Source organism: Schistocerca cancellata, chromosome 2 (assembly GCF_023864275.1).
Source record: "Schistocerca cancellata isolate TAMUIC-IGC-003103 chromosome 2, iqSchCanc2.1, whole genome shotgun sequence".
Taxonomy (NCBI): domain Eukaryota; kingdom Metazoa; phylum Arthropoda; class Insecta; order Orthoptera; family Acrididae; genus Schistocerca; species Schistocerca cancellata.
In genome coordinates, this window is record NC_064627.1 from 227,522,171 (window position 1) to 227,544,696 (window position 22,526).

The window sequence follows — 22,526 nt, forward strand, 5'->3', positions numbered from 1 at the left end:
ACCAAAATTACTAGGAAGTCAACTGAGGAGAGCTCCGCCTACCATCCTCCAAGGAAGCCATGGGTCTGAAGATGGTTATGTAAAAATAACCGAAACCGGTCACCTATGTTATGGAGACATAAGTGTTGTGATCAAGACTGAACTTTAGTTAAAATATAATAATCTATTGATCACTGTATTCCAAAAATGTTTACCAAAATTACTAGGAAGTCAACTGAGGAGAGCTCCGCCTACCATCCTCCAAGGAAGCCATGGGTCTGAAGATGGTTATGTAAAAATAACCGAAACCGGTCACCTATGTTATTGAGACATAAGTGTTGTGATCAAGACTGAACTTTAGTTAAAATATAATAATCTATTGATCACTGTATTCCAAAAATGTTTACCAAAATTACAAGTTGACTTCAGAGACCACATGTTCCTCATTGTAATATATATGTTGTGATGAGCTCTACCTCCTGTATTAATTTGAACAAATAGTTTCGGAACAGCCTGTACAGAGCGGGGGAAGGGTGACTGTTTAAATGCGTCTATGCATGCTGCAATTAATCTATTCTTGGCCCCGAGATCCCTATGTAAGCGATACATAGGGTGTTGCAGCATATTCCTAGATTCATCACTTAAATCTGCTTCTTCAAACTTACTAAGTACACTTTCCTCAGTTTAGTTTGTGTCTATTTTCAAGTTTCTGCCAGTTCGATTTCTTTAACATCTTCGTGGCACTCTCCCATGGGTGAAAGGCACCTATGAGTATTAATGCACCCTTGTCTGTACACATTCAATATCCCCTGTAAGCGCAAGGCAGGAGTGTTTTGTAAGCAGTATTCTTTTAGACTGGTTTCATTTCCCTAGTAATCCAACAATGAACCGAAATCTGTCTCCTGCTTTATTTACAACTAATCAATGTGATAATTGCATTACATATCCTTGGAAATTGTTGCTGCCAGCTATTTATATGAGTTGAGCAACCCTAACTGTTGTTCGTTGATACCATAGTCGTAGGATACACAGTTGCTGCCTTTTGGAAAACGCACAGTTTTACATTTTTGAATATTTAAAGCAAGTTTCCGATATTTGCACTACATTGAATTCTTATCCACATCCGACCGAATATTTCTGCAGCTTTTTTCAGCCCATACTTCATTATGGATGGCGGCATCATCTTTGAAAAGTCTGAGATTACTGTTAACTTAGTCTGCAAGGTCATTAATATACAGCATTAACAGCAACACATTTCCTTGAGGCACATCTGAAGTTAATTATACATCTGTTGACGACCCTCCATCCACTATAGAATGGAGTGTTCTCCTTACCAAGTGTAGCACTGTGAAGTAACATGTCCACTACGAATGGATTCTTCTACTTGTCAGTATGATGTTCGGCTCTCACACCTTGGCATTGTGAGTTAGACGGTTTGGCAAGGTCTACGAGAGTTCATAGGAGGAGTAAAATGGCTTCAGCAAGACAGAAGGCATGCATGTAAACACGCCATTGTCCCAACAAGTCTAGGGCTGCTACAAATGTACACCCTCGTTCATTGCTGCAGCCTGGCTTCTGTGACTGCCAGCATGGGAGAGGCGTCGATCTCTCTGACCTCAGTGGGAAAGTGTTGTTGTAAAGACTGTGGCAGCTGCCTGCACGCTCATCACAGCCTGCACGTGGAGCGACTTTGCATAGCAAACATTACCCAGAAGTGTTATTTGATATGCCGATGTGGCCGACTGATGTTACATTGTTAGCGGGGTGGCCGAGTACAGGTCATGCTGGCCGTCGGTGGCTAGTGTTGGTCGGTGTCCAGTCGTTCAGTAGTTGCTCAGTTCGACTCTCGGCCCATCCGCTGGTGGCTGGATCCCCTTCGAAGGCGGTCCTGTTACGATGACGGCAGAATGCCGAAGACCACACAGTGGAGGCCGACACAATGACAGTTGATGATCTGATGACTCACCAATTCCGTCGTTTACCAGCCTTATTGAAGGGCCAATATTTATATGCACGAGAGCAAGTCGGTTGTGATGTTGCAGCTGCTAAACTCACGTACGCCACGCGCCGAAGGCCATCCTGGGCAGGCAGACAGGGCCGTCCGTTTAGCACTGTGACACAGCGCTGGACCACCGTACTGTCGCAAATAGACCACTAGATGACATCGACGTCAGCTGCCGAGACTCGTGTCTGTAGACACGATATCCTCAATCCAGCCATAAATTCTGTTTGACATCGCAAACGATAACGTAATAATAACAGAGAGGCAGTGCTGACGTTGCTGCTGATAATGAAAGAAAGACTGAAGAAAATCAAGACACGTTCATAGGATTTGTCGACCTGGAAAAAGCCTTCGACATTTTAAAGTGATGCAAGATGTTCGAAATTCTGAGAAAAGTAGGGGTAAGTAATAGGGAGAGACGGGTAAGACACAACACGTACAATAGCCAAGAGGGAATAATAAAAGTGGACGACCAAGAAGGAAGTGGTCGGATTAAAAATGGTGTAACAGAGGGATGTAGTTTCCCGCCCCTACCGTTAAGTTTGTACATCGAAGAACCAATGATGGAAATAAAAGAATGGTTCGGGAGTGGAATTAAGATTCAAGGTGAAAGGATGTTAATGAGGCGATTTGCTGATGACACTGCTATCCTGAGAGAAAGCGAAGAGGAATTACAGGATCTCCTGAATGGAATGAAGAGTTTAATACATATAGAGAATGGATTGAGAGTAAATCAAAGAAAGACGAAAGCAATGAGAAGTAACAGCAATGAGAACAGCGAGCAACGTAATGTGAGGTTTGATAATTACGAAGTAGAAGAAGTTAATGAATTCTTCTGCCTTAGCAAAGTAATCCAGGGCAGACGGAGCAAGAAGGACATCAAAAGTAGACTAGCACTCGCAAACAGGGCATTCAGGCCAAGAGGAGTGTACTCGTATCAAACACAGGCCTTAATTTGAAGAAGAAATTTCTGAGAATGTACGTTTGGAGCACAGCATTGTCAGTAGGTGAAATATAAACAGCGGGGAAGCCGAAACAGAAAAGAATCGAAGGATTGGAGATGAGGTGCTACCGACAAATGTTGAAAATTAGGTGGACTGATAAGATAGAGAATGAGGAGGTTCTCTGGAGAACTAGAGGGAGCTGTAGAGGGCAAAAACCGTAAAGAAAGACAGCAAATATTTGATGACGTAGGCTGCAACCACCACTCTGAGATGAAGAGGTTGGCACAGGAGAGGAATTCGTGGCAGGCCGCATAAAAACAGTCAAAAGACTGACGATTCAAGAAAGAGCCAGCTGCATCCCATTTCGACCTCCTAATCTCAAGTTAGTCGCCAATTCTTAGTAGGCCGCCTCCTTTCGACAAACAATAACACCAAAAACTATCAGCAGTGGGGACGCATCTGCACTTTGAATGTCACCATTCAAGCCAACATCGACATAGCTCTTTACACAATTTGAGTTTTTGTTGATCTTTTTTGTTCCTTTTTAATATCTTGTTTTAAAGAGCTTTGTATGGCTAAATGGCACTCAGTTTCCCGCTACCAATCGCTCCCAATCGCTCCCAATACGGATAATGAAAAATAATACGGATAATACGGATAATAAAAAAATGGAAAGTCAGCTACTCTATACCAACTGTAAGTTCCCCGGGCCACCTCGCAGTTCCTGAGACAGTTGAGTCTGTGTTATTCAAACCGAGGAACAGAACGAGCGAACAGGATCTTTTATGAAGACAGGAGTGCGATTTGTACAGCTTTCGGAGATGCAGTTTCCAAGTACTGAATGAAATGGAAAAAAGTTTACAAACGTCAAAAAATGGTTTAAATGGCTCTGAGCACTACGGGACTTAACTTCTGAGGTCATCAGTCCCCTAGAAATTAGAACTACTTAAACCTAACTAACCTAAGGACATCACACACATCCGTAGCGGTCGCGCGGTTCCAGACTGTAGCGCCTAGAACCGCTCGGCTACCCCGGCCGGCATGCTGGTGCTCATATGGTGGGTGCTTCCATAACCGACGTAGCCAAGTGTTTCCTATTCCAAGAGGCACGATATCGAAGATTTATTTTGCGTACTGGGAAAGCAACATCGTCTGCTAAGTCACAATACGGATGAAAATGTGTGTCGAGTGATCGTGACAGATAGTCATTGAGGATTATGACGAAAAATAAGAGGACGACAACTGCAAAATTTACAGCACTGAACGTCGCACTCGCGATCACTGACAGTAACGAAACAACCTGAAGGGAGCTCCATAAGCTGATAAACTGGAAATTTTAGGGCGAGATGAAATTCCAGAAGAACACCTCAGCGATGTAAATGCGGTGCAGAAACCATAAAACCTGGATTATGAATCAATAGAGGTAAGTCATTTGATCGAATGAATCGTGTTTGCCGGCCGGAGTAGCCGAGCGGTTCTAGGCGCTTCAGTCTGGAACCACGCGACCACTATGGTCGCAGGTTCGAATCCTGCCTCGGGCATGGGTGTGTGTGATGTCCTTAGGTTAGTTAGGTTTAAGTAGTTCTAAGTTCTAGGAGACTGCTTACGTCAGATGTTAAGCCCCATAGTGCTCAGAGCCATTTGAATCGTGTTTCACACTGTTTCCACTTCTGGTCGAGTTTGCGTCTGGCTTTCGCCGTCCCACCTTACGATGCAGACTGCTTGCTGCAAATGAAACACGGCGGAGGTTCGCTGATTATTCTGACAGGCGTTTCGTGGTATTTCATCGACCCTATGGCTATTTTGTGAGATGTGACTGTGGTAGCGTATTTGTTCCCCAATGGTCACCCTTTGTTCCACGACGAGAGGGCCACCGTTAACGCTGCTCTCATCGCCAAGGACTGCTTTTGTGGGACGAGGATGAGTTTTCTCAACTTTCCTGGCCACCATAGTCACCAAAGCTCAATATCATTGAGCCTTCGTGGTCTACTTTGGAAACAAGGGTTCGTGATCACTATCCACCGCCATCATCGCTACCTGAACTTGCTAGTGTTTTGCAGGAAGAATGGTAGTATACTCACTGTAAAACCATACAGAGTCTATATTTATCCACTTCGAGACGACTGGAGGCTGTTTTGAATGACAACGGTTTTCCTACGTCGTATTATGCACGGCACTGTGTTCTGTTTTTGCTGTTTGCATATTTTTGACCTGTGTCTACACTAAACTTAGTGCTATCAATACAGACCTTAGAAATTCGTGAAAACCGTTTGTACTCCCTTTATTTTCTGTCCACCTCATTAGAGGGAGCCAACAAATATAACAGATCTTGTATGATGACACTTCAGGGCTATTCCAAATGTTATTACATTATAGAGGCTACACCATCATATTTCATATATTTTTCATCTGGTAAACTCAGAAGGTAGCTGGATTTATCCACGTATCAGAATTTAGGGGGGGTGAGGAGGGCAGGGACGCTCTGTGCTATTAAGTAATCTGCCACGCAATATGTTTTTCAATGTGCGGCTACTATCGAGAAGAAATTAAACAAATTAGTTTTGATTGGAGACTATAGCTCTGAAAGCTCAGCTCATCATTTTACTAAGGCAAGGCCTCCTAAGAGAAAATGATAGTGTGCCCATATCTCATAAGAGTAGACTGCCATGGACTGCTGTTTTGTAACGTAGTTTGTGCTTCTCCAAAAAATTTTATTTGGAACAAGTACTTGACAAGCCTTATTCAGAAATAAACCATAATATACTTTTCTATTGTACCTTTCCTAGTTCAATCTGTATTTACTTTACAGACATTACTTTTACGATCTATCACAGTGTGCAGAGAATAAACCTACACCTGATATATGGCGTGAATCGTAGGGTAACAAAAGAAACAATGACAAAGCCCAAGAAAGGTGACTATACGTGTCCATTGGAGCAGAAAATATACTTTGATATTGATCTAACAATCTAGAGCCTATATTTCCTAGTGGATGAACTACATATAGATGCAGTAGTTTTTGTTTCCATATTATTTTTAGTCCCTGAACTCATTCTGTGTTTTATGTTCTTTTTCTCAAGACTTCGTAGACCTTACTCCATCTGAGAGTGTTGAAGGCTTATAAAAATTTCTGTTTTTTTCATTTACCCATAGTCAAACATAAGGCTATAAATTCCTCAAATGTACGTTTACTTCTTCTGAAACCAAACTGATCTTCACTAATCACATCACCATATTACTTTATATTCTTCTGTAAATTATTATTGATTGCAATTTAAAAGTCTCATCTAAAATTTTCATTAAATTTGTAAGTTTCACACTTTCACAGCAGAGATTTCTCCAGTCCCAAAATTTTCATTCCAGTCCATACGGCCACACGTGAAAGACACTGTCATCGCAAAATAGTATGATTTTCAATTACAGTTCTTTTCCTTTTACTGAGGATTAGGGTGAAAGATAATAAAAGAATAAGACATAAAAACAAAGATATGCGAATATGTCTACATATTTTTTATTATACAGACAGGAAATGTACAAACTGACACAATTAAGGTTTTTTATGTGGTTATTTACGACTAATTTAGATAGAAAAATCTTCCTATGTTTTGCTTCTATGTATTAAATTGACATGTGGTGAGAAAAATAATGTGTAATAGTTGCATATGTATATCACAGCCATGTAACATTAACTTGAAACCAATCGGTAGCGAAAATATTAAATCCAATTTAACAATGAGTGTTGTATTTTACCAACAAAATATTTGGGAGCTTAGGAGTTGTCTTAGTGTCGCATGCGAACGAAGCGATAACAGTTACGTTTAAAAACGGATGTTGTAATGCCACATAGTGGCAATTGCAGCTACGTGACGACGAGTCTGTCAACTTCCGAAGTCACACGTGCATTTGCTATAGCCTTTATAGTCCTCTGCACAAAGAGATCGTTTTTCAGAAGATGCGCATCAGGCCGGCCTGCCGGTAGGCGAAGACGGGTGCGCCCTGAGGCAGCAGGTCCTGGTAGTGGAAGCGCGCCAGGTAGCCCGGGTCTGCAGGTAGCGACAGCCGCTCTGGCAGCAGCGGAGAAGCGGCGGGGGCGGAAGAGGAGGCGGGGGCGGCGGGCCCGTGGGCGTAGGTGATGCGCTGGAGGCGGCCGTCCGGCTGCAGCAGGTAGTACACGCCGGACTCCAGGGCGCGGGAGCTGTCGGCAGTCGCGTCTGAGGGAGCCGTCGTGGTGGGCAGCTCGGTGGTGGTGGTCTCGGCAGCCTCTGTAGTCGTGGGGGCGGCCGGGGGCGGAGGGCCGTATTGCTGTGGTGGCGGCGCGTACAGGCCGGAGCTCCTGGAAGGCAGGAAGAACTGCCGACCTTCCGGACGCCAGCCTGAGGGAGGGTACGGAGCCGCGTCTGGCGCGCCGTACTGCTGCGCAGGCGCTTCTGGCCGCGCAGAGGCGCACCCTGCGAGCAGCAAGAGAGCCGACGTCACCAGGAGCTGCATGTCGCTGTCAGGGGGAAGAGCCGCTACACTGACTGATGCCGCACTGGGCGCCACCGCCGTACTTAAAGGCGCCAGCTGACATTGACCTCCATAGCATTACGCCACTGGCCATTGTCCCACAACCGATCGAGGCGGAGGACCTGCAGGGACGTGACGCACTCAATGCTGAACGCTAGGTCCTTCAACCTCTCATGGAAGACTTCCAACATTTCCTTATTTCCTCATGATTTCGCTGCTCTGCTTTGTCACATAGTTTCTTGGGCAGGAAGCAAGCACCGTTTGGCTTCATAATATCACTGAATATGTAGATATTTTATGGTGGCAGTTCTTTTTAACCAACAACTAAACGAAATGGCAGAGTAATTCCCAATAGAAAGTAAATGGAAGGGGATTAACAGTTTCGACATTACCATACAATAAAATCTACAGGAAAATCTAGGTCAAGACCAGATGATTGGAACAATTTCAATTCATTTCAGGGACAGTATTGTTCATTGTCCCATAGTAAAAACAGTGGTTGGCGCTTTTTCTTAATACACAGATCAAACACTTTTTTTTTTACATCTGTATGTCTGCAGCTTCTTAACATCTTTCTACTTATCCGTCATGATTCTCCAACTCCTTTTAGTACCATGAATTGGGAACACAAAATTTCCTGCAGGGAACACCAGTGACTGGTATTTCAGCTACTGTCTCCAAAAGTGAGAAGTTTGCCACTTTTTCAAATGTGGACCGATTACATACATAAAATTCATGGAAGACGAGAAATAAGACAATTATGTACGAATTCTTCCAGTCACATAATTTTAAGTATCCCATTTCTGGATTAATTTATTCTGACTGGAAAAACATTACTTGATGTCTTCCGTTGGCTAAAAAATCATTATTTTTTTCTTTTATGGCGGCCACAACTTTTAATACAGTAACCTCATCCCTGATGGTGTTCCTTGCTGGAAAGAGCGATATTTTCTTCAGGTTCGGAAGCAGTTTTTATTTTCTCAAAACCTTTCCTTTCGCTTTGGATCAATTATCCATCAGAAGTACTCTACTGTGACTAACGTCGAATTTTTCGACGTTACAGGATGTCATATATACCTCTAACGACTTGTACAGTCCATTCTAAAGATTTAGTAGGCGATTTGCATCTGAAACACTTTTTTTAATTGTGTTTATTGATAGTTTGCGGGCACTGATGGATTTTTATTGATCGGCTACATGGGTTGCTGGTGGGACTCCTAATTTATATAGCAAATAAGCGCTATGTCATCAGTCATAGGGATCCCTTTTCCTTTTTAGAAACTGAAGTTTTGTTATCCATTTTTCGCAGACCTATTAACTCCTTGTTACAGAAGGAGCGATCAGGTACAGTATGTCAAATTGGTCTTTTCACACACCCGGGACCTACAGCATGTATATTGTCATGAAAAGCTGAGCTGATCAACTGCAGACACACCATTTTTAGCTGTTTCTGCGATTTAATTTCACGGAACAGTTTGATATATGAATACAATGTGTTAAACGAATTTTTTGACCTATTTCCCCTCTAAGAAACAGAAATTGCCTTCACGTGTATTAGCACTATATTACTTTTTGAGTCGTCTCGTATATAAAACAAGTAAACAAGCTTTTGCAGCTGGAAACGACAGTAACACTATCGGCTTAATAGATCATCATGCTGTAGGAAGCAGTTGTAGTGTTTCCTACTAACAGTGTTTCTTCACTGGCCTAGATTCTCATCCTTATTGTATTGTACATAAGGTAAAATGAAAACAGAATCTGTGTGAACTAAACTTGCTATCAGTAATACAAAGGAAAGAGAATTGTTGACGCAAAGAAAGATTTTTTGTGGTCTTTAATTATTTGGTAGTATACTTTATAAATTGATTCTATACATGCAAATTTGTAACTTCTGTTGCATGCAATATGTGATGCAACGAATCCCCTGGCATCGTAATGAATTTCTCCATTCAGCGTACTTTACGTTTCTTATCTAGGCAGTGGATTAAGATCTAAATCTACATCCATAGTCTTCAAACCAGTGTGAAGTGCGTGGCAATTATTAGGGAATTTTCCTGATCCATCCATATAAAGGGTGTTCCGAAACTGTTCGTTGAAGTTTATACAAGAGGTAGAGAATGTCAAAACAAATGTATTTAGTTATGGCACATATGGTCACTGAAGGCAATTTCTGACGCAAGGGACGATTTACACATAACGTGGTCTAGCGTGCTAATTACAGCAGTGGCGTTCACGGAACCTACTCGACCGTTGGCCTTTATGCATGCAGTATATCGTCAGATAATTGGCTTTTGTGTCCCTTCGAAGATTCCTGCCATGTCTGCAGTGGTATCAGCAGCGACAATTCTAGCGACGAGGTCTTTTTCTGTTTCCACAACGATTTCATACACTAGCTGTTTCACATGTCCCCAAGCGAACAAATAAAGACATGTGAGGTCAGGTGACTTGGGTGGCCAGGCCACAGGGCCACCCCAGCCGATCCACCGATCCCCGAAGGTGGCTTTCAGATGATTCCTCACAGAAATGTTGAAACGGGCTGACGCGCCATCGTGCTGGATGTACGTTCTTCGTGTAACATTCGAGGCACTTCCTCCAACAGTTCTGGTAACCCATGCTCCACGACGAACCGATATCTCCGTTCGTTGGAGGCTGAATGAAAGAAAATGTGGTCCAATAACCCATTACCGTTTTCGTCACAAGGTGTTTCCAATCAGACCTCAGAACCATCGACCCGGGCGCAGAGCAGTTCTGAATGTCAGTGCACGTTCCCAGTCAGCGACACCGACAAAACAGCTTACATCATCACCACTCCTCAACATTAAAAGTTGACTTCAGAGATCAGATCCTTATCGAAATGTATTTGCTATGATGTTCTCTACCCCCTGTATTAATTTGAACGAACAGTTTCGGAACACCGTGTATAGAGCGAGGGAAGGATGAGTGTTTAAATGCCTCTGTGCACGCTGTAATTAACCTATTCTTGGCCTTGAAATCCCTATATGAGCGATACGTAGCAGGTTGCAGTATATTCCTAGATTCAGCATTGATAGCTGCTTCTTCAAACTTACTAAACACTTTCCTCAGTATAGTTTGCGTCTATTTTCAAATTTCTGTCAGTTCAATTTCTTTACCATCTTCGTGGCACTCTCCCATGGGAGAAACACACCTGTGAGTATTAATGCGCCCTTGTCTGTACGCTTTGAATATCCCCTGTAAGCGCAAGGCACGTGTGTTTTGTGAGCAGTATTCTCTGTAGACTGGTTTCATTTCCCTAGTAATCCAACAATGAACCGAAATCTGTCTCCTGCTTTACTTGCAACTAATCTATGTGATCACTGCGTTTCATATCCCTGCAAATTGTTGCATGCTGCTATTTATATGAGTTGGCTCGTTGATATTGTAGTCATAGGATACGCCGTTTCTGTCTTTTGGATAATGCGCAGTGTGGTGTCACCGCCAGACACCACACTTGCTAGGTGGTAGCTTTAAATCGGCCGCGCTCCATTAGTACATGTCGGACCCGCGTGTCGCCACTGTCAGTGATCGCAGACCGAGCGCCACCACACGGCAGGTCTAGAGAGACGTACCAGCACTCGCCCAGTTGTACGACGACTTTGCTAGCGACTACACTGACGAAGCCTTTCTCTCATTTGCCGAGAGACAGAACAGCCTTCAGCTAAGTCCATGGCTACGACCTAGCAAGGCGCCATTAACCATTTCTAGAGAGAGTTTCACTTGTATCATCAAGAATGCTGTATACAAATGATGGATTAAAGTTAAGTATTCCAGAAGCTACGTACTTTTCTTTATAGCATTCATCACGTATCCTGTTTCAGACATAACGCCAGCCGGCGTGTGTAAACGCGTGCCTTTCGGTTACCCGTCACTGTGGACTGGCTGTCTTGTCAGTCCACAACACGCAGTTTTACACTTTTGAATATTTAAAGCAAGTTTCCGATATTTGCACCACATTGAAATCTTATCCACATCCGACAGAATATTTCTGCCGCTTTTTTCAGCCCATACTTCATTATGGATGGCGTCATGATCTGTGAAAAGTCTGAGATTACTGTTAACTGTGTCTGCAAGGTTATTAATATACAGCATGAACAGCAAGGGTCCCAACACACTTCCTTGAGGCACACCCGAGGTTAATTCTACATCTGCTGATGACTCTCCATCTAATATAGCATGGTGCGTTCCCCCTACCAAGTTAAACGTAATAGAGTGCCATGACCACTACGAATGGGTTCTTCTACTTGTCAGTACGAGGTTCGGCTCTCACACCTGGACAATGTGAGTTTGGCGGTTTGGCAAGGTCTACGGGAGTTCGTCGGAGGTGTAAGGTGGCTGTAGAAAGATAGGCGTGCATGTAAATATATCATTGTTTCAACAAGCCTAGACCATCTGCAAATGTGCGCCCCTTTTCATTGGTACAGCCTGGCTATGGTTCAAGGCATCTGTTACCTACTGCATGGGTGAGGCGTCGACCTCACGGCCCTCATCGCAGCCCGAACGAGAAGCGCCCTTGCATAATAAACATTCCCCAGAGGGGTAATTTCATATGCCGATGCGGCCAATTGATGTTATATTGTTAGCGTGGTGGCCGAGGACAGGTCATGCTGGCCGTCGGTGGCTGGTGTTGGTCGGTGCCCAGTCGTTCAGTAGCTGCTCAGTTCGACTCTTGGCCCATCCGTCGGTGGCTGGATTCCCTTCAAAGGCGGTCCTGTCACGATGATGGCAGAGTGGTGGAGACTACACAGTGGAGGCCGATACAATGACAGTTGATGATCTGATAACTCACCAATTCCATCCATGAGCAGCCTTGTTGAAGGGCCCGTATTTATATGCACGAGAGCAAGTCTGTTGTGATGTTGCAACTGCTAAACTCACGTACGCCACGCCCTGAAGGGCCTCCTGGGCAGACACTAGCAGGCGGACGGTGCCGTTCGGTGAGCACCGTGACACAGCTGTGGACCACCGTACTGTGGCAAGTAGGCCACTTTATGACATTGACATCGGCTGCCGAGGCTCGTGTCTGTACGCACGATATCCTCAATCCAGCCATAAATTCTGTTTGATATCACAAACGATAATACTAATTTACAGAAGAACGGAAAACAAAATAAAGGACCTGTTAGAGGGCCATCAGTTTGGCTTTAGAAAAGGTTAAGGCTCCAGAGAGGCAATTCTGATGTTGCGTTTGATAGTGGAAGCAAGATTAATGAAAAATCAAGACGCGTTGTTAGCATTCTTCGACCTGGAAAAAGCGTTCGACAGTGTCAAATACTGCTAGATATTCGAAATTCTGAGAAAAATAGGGGTAAGCTATAGAGCAAGACGGTAATACACATTATGTACAAGAGCTAAAAGGGGACAATAAGAGTGGAAGAACAAGAACGAAGCGCTCGGATTAAAAAGGGTGTAAGACAGGGATTCGGTCTTTCGCCCCTACTGGTCAACACGCACATCGAAGTAGCGATGACGGAAATAATAGAAACAATATTCAAGGTGAAGGGATATCAGTGATACGATTCGCTGATGACATTGCTATCCTGAGTGAAAGTGAAGAAGAATGTGATCTGCTGAACGGAATGTATGGTGTAATGAGTACGGAATATGGAATGAGAGTCAATGAGAGAAAGACGAAAATGAGAAGTAGCAGAAATGAGCACAGCGAGAAATTTAACATCAGGATTGGTGATCAGGAGGCAGATGAAGTTAAGGAATTCTGTTACCCGGTCAGCACTATAACCCACGATGGACAGGGCAAGGAGGACATAAAAACAGAGTAGCACTGGGAGAAAGGGCATTCCTGGCCGAGAGAAGTCTACTAGTATCAAACACAGGCGTCAACGTGAGAAAAAAATTTCAGAGAATGTACGTTTGGAACAGAGCTTTGTATGGTAGTGAAATATGAACTGGGGGAAAACCGTAACAGAAGAAAATCGAAGCATTGAAGATGTGGTGTTACAATGAATGTAGAAAATTAGGTGGACTGGTAAGGTGAAGAATCGTGAGGTTCTCCACAGAATCGGCGAGGAAAGGAATGCGGGGAAAACACTGACAAGAAGAAGGGACAAGATGGTACGACATGTGTTAAGGCATCACGGAATAACTTCCATTGTACTAGAAGAAGACAGAGATTAGAATACATGCAGCAAATAATTGAGGGCATAGGCTGCAAATGCAACTCGGAGATGAAAAGTTTGGCACAGGAGAGGAATTCGTGGCGCGCTGCATCAAACCAGTCAGAAGGCTCTGATGAAAGAAAAAACGGTCGTGCTTTCAAACATTTTAAGGGTAAGTATGGGACTGAGTCAACTGTTTTTCGGAAATCGTATAGTGATTTCAGCCATGTTTAAACGCCTAGGCGTTGCAGTTTGGTGCTCAGTGTCAGTTTACTGCAGTGCTTCCTCGTACGCAAAGGGCACTCGTAATACGGTTTCGCCAACAAACGTAAGTGGTAATAGTATTTCTCTACTTAGAAGTCTATCTATCTATCTATAACTGAATCCCGCTCCAGCTACTGCCGGGTCTGGGTGCTGACGAGTCCTCTCCATTTGGCTCGGTCCTCCCACCACTTTTCTTCCTCCACTTGCTGCCAGGTCACACCTCTCCTTTCAACAGATATTCTCACTCCCATTTTCCACCGTGTTCTTGGGCGCCCTCTAGGTCTTTTCCCATCCATCTTTAGTTGTTCCATAATTTTGGGGAGTCTCTGCCCATGCATCCTCTTAACATGCCCATACCATCTTAATCTCTTTCTTTCAATTTCTTCTCTCATATTTTCTTGTTTGAGGTCCTTTCTAATCTCTACATTCCTTACTCTGTCCATTCTTGTTTTTCCCTTAACTGCTCTGAGAAATTTCATTTCCCCTGCTTGCAGTCTGCTCCAGTCCCTTTCTTTCATTGTCCATGTTTCTCCACCATAGGTGACAATAGGGAAGTAATAATTCTTATACATCAGGAGTTTTGCTCCTTCTGAAATTTCATTATTCCAAATCAAATGTTTTATTGTTTGGTAGAAATTGTCTCCCTTCTGTAACCTCCTATTTATTTCGTTAGTTATTCTTTCATCCCTAGATATTTCACTCCCTAAATAAGTGAAACTTTCTACCACTTTTAGGGGTTCTCCACTCAAGGTAACATTTCCATTGATTCCTTTCTCTCTTCCAAATACCATTACTTCACTCTTATCTTTATTTATTTTTAATCCATACCTTTTCATTATTTCCTTCCACGCATCAAGCTGTAACTGTACATCTACCTCTTTATCACCCCATATTACCATATCATCTGCAAAAATCATCTTTTTGTCTTTTTCTTTTACTATATCTTTAACTGCCCTATTCATTCCCTCCATCACAACATTAAAAAGCGCAGGAGATAGAATACTTCCTTGCTTAAGTCCTTGTCTTATTTCGAAGTATTCAGAGTTCCCCAATGGTGTTCTAATTCTACAATTGTGGCCTCTGTACATTGTCTTTATAACATTAATGTATCCATCTTCTATATCTATCTTCTTCAGTTCTTCCCAGAGTCTTTCCCTGTCAACTGAGTCATATGCCTTTTCTATGTCTATAAAAACCATTATCACCCTTTTGTTATACTCCCAACTTTTTTCCATCAGTTGACGGATAGAAAATATCAGGTCGATTGTGCTCCTTCCTTTCCTAAACCCATGCTGTTCTTCACTCAGCTCCTTTTCTATCTTTTCACTTATTCGATTTAGTAAAATTCTTTCAAAAATCTTGGCTGTATGACTCATGAGGGTTATTCCTCTGTAGTTTTTACAAAGTCTTTTATTGCCTTTCTTGAAGATGGGAACAACTTAGAAGTAAAAACAAAATACTTGTACAGGTTTCTGGGAACTAATTCTCCGACTAACTAATTGAGCATTTCCTAGTGTCGTTATGCTTGACTGTTAATTCCTGTGGTATTCCCTTGTTAACATTCGTTAACGTGAACTGAACACCTGTCCAGTGTGCCGCCATTGTGTTTGCAGCCAAGGAAAAGGGAGGGGAGGTAGTACCAGTGCACGCTCCAGTATTCTTACAAGTGGGGTGTTCACACGCTGCTCATCTGAACACCAATACCCTGCACAGCGCAGCAATTAAATGCTGACTGGCACTTTTATCTAACAGTGTATGAACCGCAGTGTTTTCTGGAAAAAAATGCTATTGGCCTCTTTCATTCAGATGCTTCAATTTTTTTCGCAACACTCTAACACAGTATGCTTTTTTGAAGCTATTTAGTTCGTTCACGTACGGTTAGTTTAGTCTGGCACGTTTTTAAATCAAATCCCAAAGTCAGAACAATTTTCTTGAGAGTTTCTTTGGTAGCCTTGAAGTTTTGTGAGATATAAGCTAAGAAAATTTTGCAAAGTTGCCATTTCATAATATCGCGGAAAGTGCTTCGTAATAACACATTTATCATCATTGTCTGCAGGATATTATTTGTATGCGCTTTGCTTCTCCTTCTTCTTTGGGTTGTATACCTGAATCCCAATGCGCTCCGTTTCCTATCCCTCCTACTGTAGTTAGTACACCATCGATTTATTCAACTTAAATATTTTGCCTTCTTTTCCATCGGCACTGTTACTACTTTCTCCTCTTCATCGACAATAAATTTAATTACAACCTGTAGCCATCGTCGGCCGGTAGTCTACCAGAAAAACCTGCGCCAGGAAACCGAAAGCTCCCGGGATGATTCCAGTTGGGCAAGTATTTGCCCGCAGCTCGTGGTCGTGCGGTAGCGTTCCCGCTTCCCGCGCCCGGGTTCCCGGGTTCGATTCCCGGCGGGGTCGGTGATTTTTTCTGCCTCGTGATGGCTGGGTGTTGTGTGATGTCCTTAGGTTAGTTAGGTTTAAGTAGTTCTAAGTTCTAGGGGACTGGTGACCATAGATGTTAAGTCCCATAGTGCTCAGAGCCATTTGAACCATTTTGAACAAGTATTTATGTAGTCTGCCTTTAACCTAGACATCACCCCTCAACAATGTGAGTGTTCATCAGGAACGACACGTGATCCGGATTCCACGTTAAACAGTAGTTCCCCTTTCCTCAGCTACATTGTTGTGGTAGGTTAGGTACACCAAGTCACCGCAGTGGCATACAGTTGAAAGACAACCGTCACACTCGCGTGCGATCACTTCCTGTGTTTGCACTGCGAGGTAGGAACGCCTCTACTTTGAACTAGAACGTTGCTGCAGCTAGTCACCTGGCCATGTTAGCATAGGGTTCGCTTTATCGGGTACTACCACAAATTAGTTGCTTACACTTCCAGTTACGTAATTCTTGAGCAATTGAATGAACTTTAACGAACTAATCCTTGGTTGCTACAACATGTTGCTGAAGAAGTGTTTTCTTCGTTCCCCTATGAACACTCTCTCCAGATATAGTGTCTGCGGTTTCGTCTTTAAATAACGTAGCACCATATATAAACAACAACATGCGAAACAGTACTGACCCTCTTTTTGGTACAATGTAGTTCTAGATAGGGAGGTATACAATGAGGTGAGCCGCGCGTGGTAGCCGTGCGGTTTGAGGCGCTTCGTCACGGTTGGCGCGGCTGCTCCCGTCGGAGGTTCGAGTCCTACCTCGGGCATGGGTGCGTGTGTGTGTGTTGTCTTTAGCGTAAGTTAGTTTAAGTTAGATTAAGTAGTGTGTAAGCTTAGGGACCGACGACCTCAGCAGTTTAGTCCCATAGGACTTGCCACAAATTTCCACTGAGGTGACAAAAGTCAAGGGATAGCGATATGCACATCTACAGATGGTGGTAGCACCGCGTACACATGGTTTGAAAGGGCAGTGGACTGGTGGAGCTGTCATTTGTACCCAGGTGATTAGTGTGAAAAGGTTTCCGGCGTAATTATGGCCGCACGACAAGAATTAACTGACTTCGAACGCGCCTTCCATTTCGGAAATCGTTAGGGAGTTCAGTAATCTGAGATCCACAGTGTCAAGAGTGTGCTGACAATACCAAATTCCAGACGTTGCTTCTCACCACGGACAACGCATTGGTCGCCTTGCCACGTCGAGTAACTACACTACACAGGACAGAAGAAGATTCTAAACTATATTACGAGGTATCTCATGACTATCATCACCTCCCAGTACGTCGGAACGAAGTGGATTCGAGCGCGGGCAAACTGAGGATGCCCGTGTGGTCGGTGCTTTCATAAACGTGGTATCCGAAGTGTTTGGTGATTCATGAGGCACTGTATCGAAAATATACACCGCATACAGGGAAAGCTGAAAAACTTCATCTGCTAAGTCACTATGCGGTCAAAAGTGTGTGTTGAGTGATCATTGAATAGGAAAGTGACAAAAATTAAAAGGATTACAGCTGAAAAACTCGCTGCAGAACTGAATGTCACTCTCTCGAAGACTGTGAGCACCAAAACAACACGAAGGGAGCTCCATAAACAGGAAACTGTAGAGTGAGCTAGAATTCCAAAATCGCTTATCAGTGAGGCAAATGTCCGCAACAGGATCAATGGAAGAAAATATTTGGTCCGAAGAGTCCTGTTCCGGCCGAGTTTACGTTCTAAGAGTGAAACATGGCGGAGTTTTGGTGATGGTTTGGGCAGCCATATTGCGGTCCCCGTGCTTACTCTACACGCTCGCACTGCTGCCAAGGATTGTGTGTTGATTTTGGTTGATCAGTTCCATCTAATGTAAAATATTTCATCTCCAGCGGTGGTGCTTTGTTACGAGACGATACAGTCCGCATCGTTCACAACTGGTTTTGTGAGCACGTGTATGAATTGTCACATCTCCGATGACCACCACGGTCATCAGATCTAAATGGTGAAGCTGTATTCGAAGGCGATACAAGCCCTGTATTCATACTCCCATCGACCACAACTGGTTTTGTGAGCACGAGGGCGAATTACTGCATCTCCCCTCGTCACCACAGTCACCAGAACTCAATATTATTGAGCCTGTGTAGTCTATTTTGGAAAGAATGGAGAGTGATCGCTATCCATCTCCATCATCCTTACCTGAACTTGGCGCTATTTACAGCTAGAATGGTATAAGGGTGGTATAAGAGTACCTTGTAAACCGTACAGTGCCTGTATTTATCCAATCCGAGACGTATGGAAGCTGTTTTGAATGCCAACGAGTTTTCTACTCCTTATTGGGCACGGTAATGCATTGTGTTTATGGTGTATCCATGTTTTTGTCCACCCCTTGTGGGTACATATGCATCCACGACCAATTTGAGTAAAATCCCTAGGCCGCACTTAATAAAACGTTAATCAAGACGGCCGCTGTGGCCGAGCGGTTCTAGGCGCTTCAGTCCGCAACCGCGCTGCTGCTACGATCGCAGGTTCGAATCCTGTCTCGGGCATGGATGTGAGTGATAGTTAGGTTTACGTAGTTCTGAGTCTAGGGGACTGGTGACTTCAGATATTAAATCCCATAGTGCTTAGGGCCATTTGAACCATTATAATCAACTATAAAGCCGATATTTCGACAGACTTTGCATTTTTCTCTTCGGTACAGACGTTCTGAAGACGATCGCTGCAAAGACGGTGGTTTCTGTAATTGTTTCAGTGATTTATAAAGACTCATTGTAACATGCAAGGATTTTATTCAAAGTTGCTGCTTTTAAGTACGTAACTAAAGATTTCCGTCGAAGAATTGCTTTCGTGGTTCGGAACAGTATCTTAATCTCTGAAATACACAAGCAGTAGTACATTACTAATTCTAGCCCAGTGTGGCATAAAATAGAGGATATTTTTACGGAAGTTGCAACGTTTATAATCATAACAAATTTCGGCTTCATAACTCTTGGTCACCTATCTTCACCGTAGCACAAATCTATGTCCCAGAAGAGAAGAGGGCTAGGTTTCGCATATGTTGAGGCACTGCACAGTATTTGCTAGCAGAGGGGCTCAAAACACCGTTCAGCATTCAGAGTTTCCGTTTCCGTGGTTTTCCTTAAGGCGAATGCAACTATAGTTTATTCGAAAAGGCAACGCATGCCGTCCTGCCCAGTCTTGTCTAAACCGAGATCTTACTCCCACTCTGACTGTAAACGGCTTCCCAGTAAATAAGCGGCTGTACACATGCACACACACACACACACACACACACACACACACACACACACACCAAAGAGATATATTACCGCAAAGGGGGATACCGCAACGACAGTCAGACAAACTGAACAACTCGCTGTCATGTTTTATTTTGCCAGGACAAACGGGTGAGGTTTAAGATAGTGGCAGATATGTGTCAAGCAACTACAAAATAATATCTAAACGTTAATATACATCAGTTACAAGCAGAAATGAATTACCCCGAATTACAACGAAAGAGCACTTTCAACAGTGATTGTTATGTATAGATATAAATACTGTAGTCCCAAACAATCGGTTGTGTGATATTCACAGTGAGAAGAAGCGATCTGGAAAATTTAATTTTGAATCAGTCTTCATTTGCGGTAGTATCACGTACACAAGGTATAAAAGAGTAGCGCATTGGTGGAGCTCTTATTTCCACTCAGGTGATTCAGGTGAAAAGGTTTCCGACGTGATAATGGTCGCACGACGGGAATTAACAGACTCTAAACGCGGCATGGCAGTTGGAGATAGACGCAGGAGACCTTCAATTTCGGAAGTTGTTAGGAAATTCAATATTCCGATATCCACATTGTCAAGAGTGTGCCGAGAATACCGAATTTCAGACATTACCTCCCACCACGGACAACGCCGTGACCGACGGCCTTCACTTAACGACCGAGAGCACGGGGGTTTGGGTGGAGCTGTCAGTGTTAACAGGCAAGCACCACTCCGTGATACGAAACCAGAAAACATTTGGGCTTTACGACCAACGTGTCCGTTAGGACAGTGCGCTGAAATCTGGCGTTAATGGGCTATAGCACCCGACGTTCGAAGCGAGCGCCTTTGCTGATAACGCGACATCGCCTGCAGCGCCTCTCGTGCGCTCGTGTCCATGTCATTTGGGTCCTAGACGACTCAAAAACCGCAGTCTGGTCGGATGAGCCCCAGTTTCCCACGACGGGAATTAACAGACTCTGAGGGCGAAATAGTTTGAGCTAGACGGATGGGACATCCCATTTCGGAAATCGTTAAGGAACCGTATACCGAAATCCACACTGTCAAGAGTATGCCATGAACACCAAAATTCAGGTATTACCGCTTCACGAACAACGCAGTGGCCGACGGCTTTCATTTAGCAACCGAGAGCAGCGACTTTGTATAGACTTACCAGTGCTGACAGACAAGCAACATTACGTGAAATAACCGCAGAAATCCATGTAGGAGGACATACGACGAACGTATCCGTTAGGGCAGTGCGGCGAAAACTGGCGCTAATGGTAGGGCAGCAGACGATCGACCCGAGTGCCTTTCTTAACAGCACTGCATCAGCTGCAGCGCCTCCTCTGGGCTCGTCACCATCTCACTTGGCCTGGTCAAAAAAGTCCCGATTACGGATGGTAAGAGCTGGTGGGAAGTTCCGATTGTGGCGCAGAAGCCACGGAACCGTGGACCAAAGTGGTCAACAAGGCACTGTTCAAGCTGGCGGTGGCTCCGTAATGTCGTGGGCTTTGTTTACATGGAATCCAGGTTATGTTCGGCTACTCGGGGACTATTAGCAGCCATTCGTGGATTTCTTGCTCCCAAACAACAATCGAATTTTTATGGCTGTCAATGCGCCATGTCACCGGGCCACTATTGTTCGCAATTGGTTTGAAGAACATTCTGGACACTTCGAGTGAATGATTCGGCCACCCAGATCTACATCTACATCTAAATCCATACTCAGCAAGTCATCTGACGGTGTGTGGCGGAGGGTACTTTGAGTACCTCTGTCGGTTCTCCCTTCTATTCCAATCTCGTATTGTTCGTGGAAAGAAGGATTGTCGGTATGCCTCTGTGTGGGCTCTCATCTCTCTGATTTTATCCTCATGGTCTCTTCGCGAGATATACGTAGGAGGGAGCAATATACTGCTTGACTCTTCGGTGAAGGTATGTTCTCGAAACTTTGACAAAAGCCCGTACCGAGCTATTTGAGCGTCTCTCCTGCAGAGTCTTCCACTGGAGTTTATCTGTCATCTCCGTAACGCTTTCGCGATTACTAAATGATTCTGTAACGAAGCGCGCTGCTCTCCGTTGGATCTTCTCTATCTCTTCTATCAGCCCTATCTGGTACGGATCCCACACTGCTGAGCAGTATTCAAGCAGTGGGCGAACAAGTGTACTGTAACCTACTTCCTTTGTTTTCGGATTGCATTTCCTTAGGATTCTTCCAATGAATCTCAGTCTGGCATTTGCTTTACCGACGATTAATTTTATACGGTCATTCCATTTTAAATCACTCGTAATGCCTACTCCCAGATAATTTATGGAATTAACTGCTTCCAGTTGCTGACCTGCTATTTTGTAGCTAAATGATAAGGGATCTATCTTTCTATGTATCGCAGCACATTACACTTGTCTACATTGAGATTCAATTGCCATTCCCTGCACCATGCGTCAATTCGTTGCAGATCCTCCTGCATTTCAGTACAATTTTCCATTGTTACAACCTCTCGATATACCACAGCATCATCTGTAAAAAGCCTCAGTGAACTTCCGATATTATCCACAAGGTCATTTATATATGTTGTGAATAGCAACGGTCCTACGACACTCCCCTGCGGCATACCTGAAATCACTCTTATTTCGGAAGAATTCTCTCCATTGAGAATGACATTAGATCGCCCAACATGAATCCCGTCGAACATTCATGGGACATAATCGAGAGGTCAGTTTGTGCACAAAATTTTGCATCAGCAACATTTGGGAGTTATGGACGGCTATAGAGGCAGCATGGGTCAGTATTTCTGCAAGGGACTTCCAACGATTTGTTGAGTCCATGCTACATCGAGTTGCTGAATTATGTCGAAAAAAAGAAAATCCTACACGATCTTAGGAGGTATCCCATGACTTTTATCTTCTCAGTGTACATAAGATATATCAAACGCAGAAAAATTCCTAAAGAAACAGTTTACTTTTATATAAATTGTGCTGTAGTGAACTCAAAGCGTTCACCTCTGGCATGACGTGACATGCGGATCCA

At 43.8% G+C, this 22,526-nt stretch overlaps 1 protein-coding gene across 1 annotated transcript; it reads right to left on the minus strand.

The window, feature by feature from the left end:
- Positions 1-6,833: 6,833 nt before the first annotated feature.
- On the minus strand, positions 6,834-7,448 carry LOC126144784 (uncharacterized). The gene has a single exon (XM_049915512.1). The coding sequence runs from the start codon at positions 7,411-7,413 to the stop codon at positions 6,871-6,873; it is 543 nt and encodes a 180-aa protein (XP_049771469.1). The 5' UTR covers positions 7,414-7,448; the 3' UTR covers positions 6,834-6,870.
- Between the last annotated feature and the right edge of the window lie 15,078 nt (positions 7,449-22,526).

Bases quoted from the DNA above. Each gene is read 5' to 3' on its own strand.
- LOC126144784 (XM_049915512.1), bottom strand. From the start codon at position 7,413: ATGCAGCTCCTGGTGACGTCGGCTCTCTTGCTGCTCGCAGGGTGCGCC.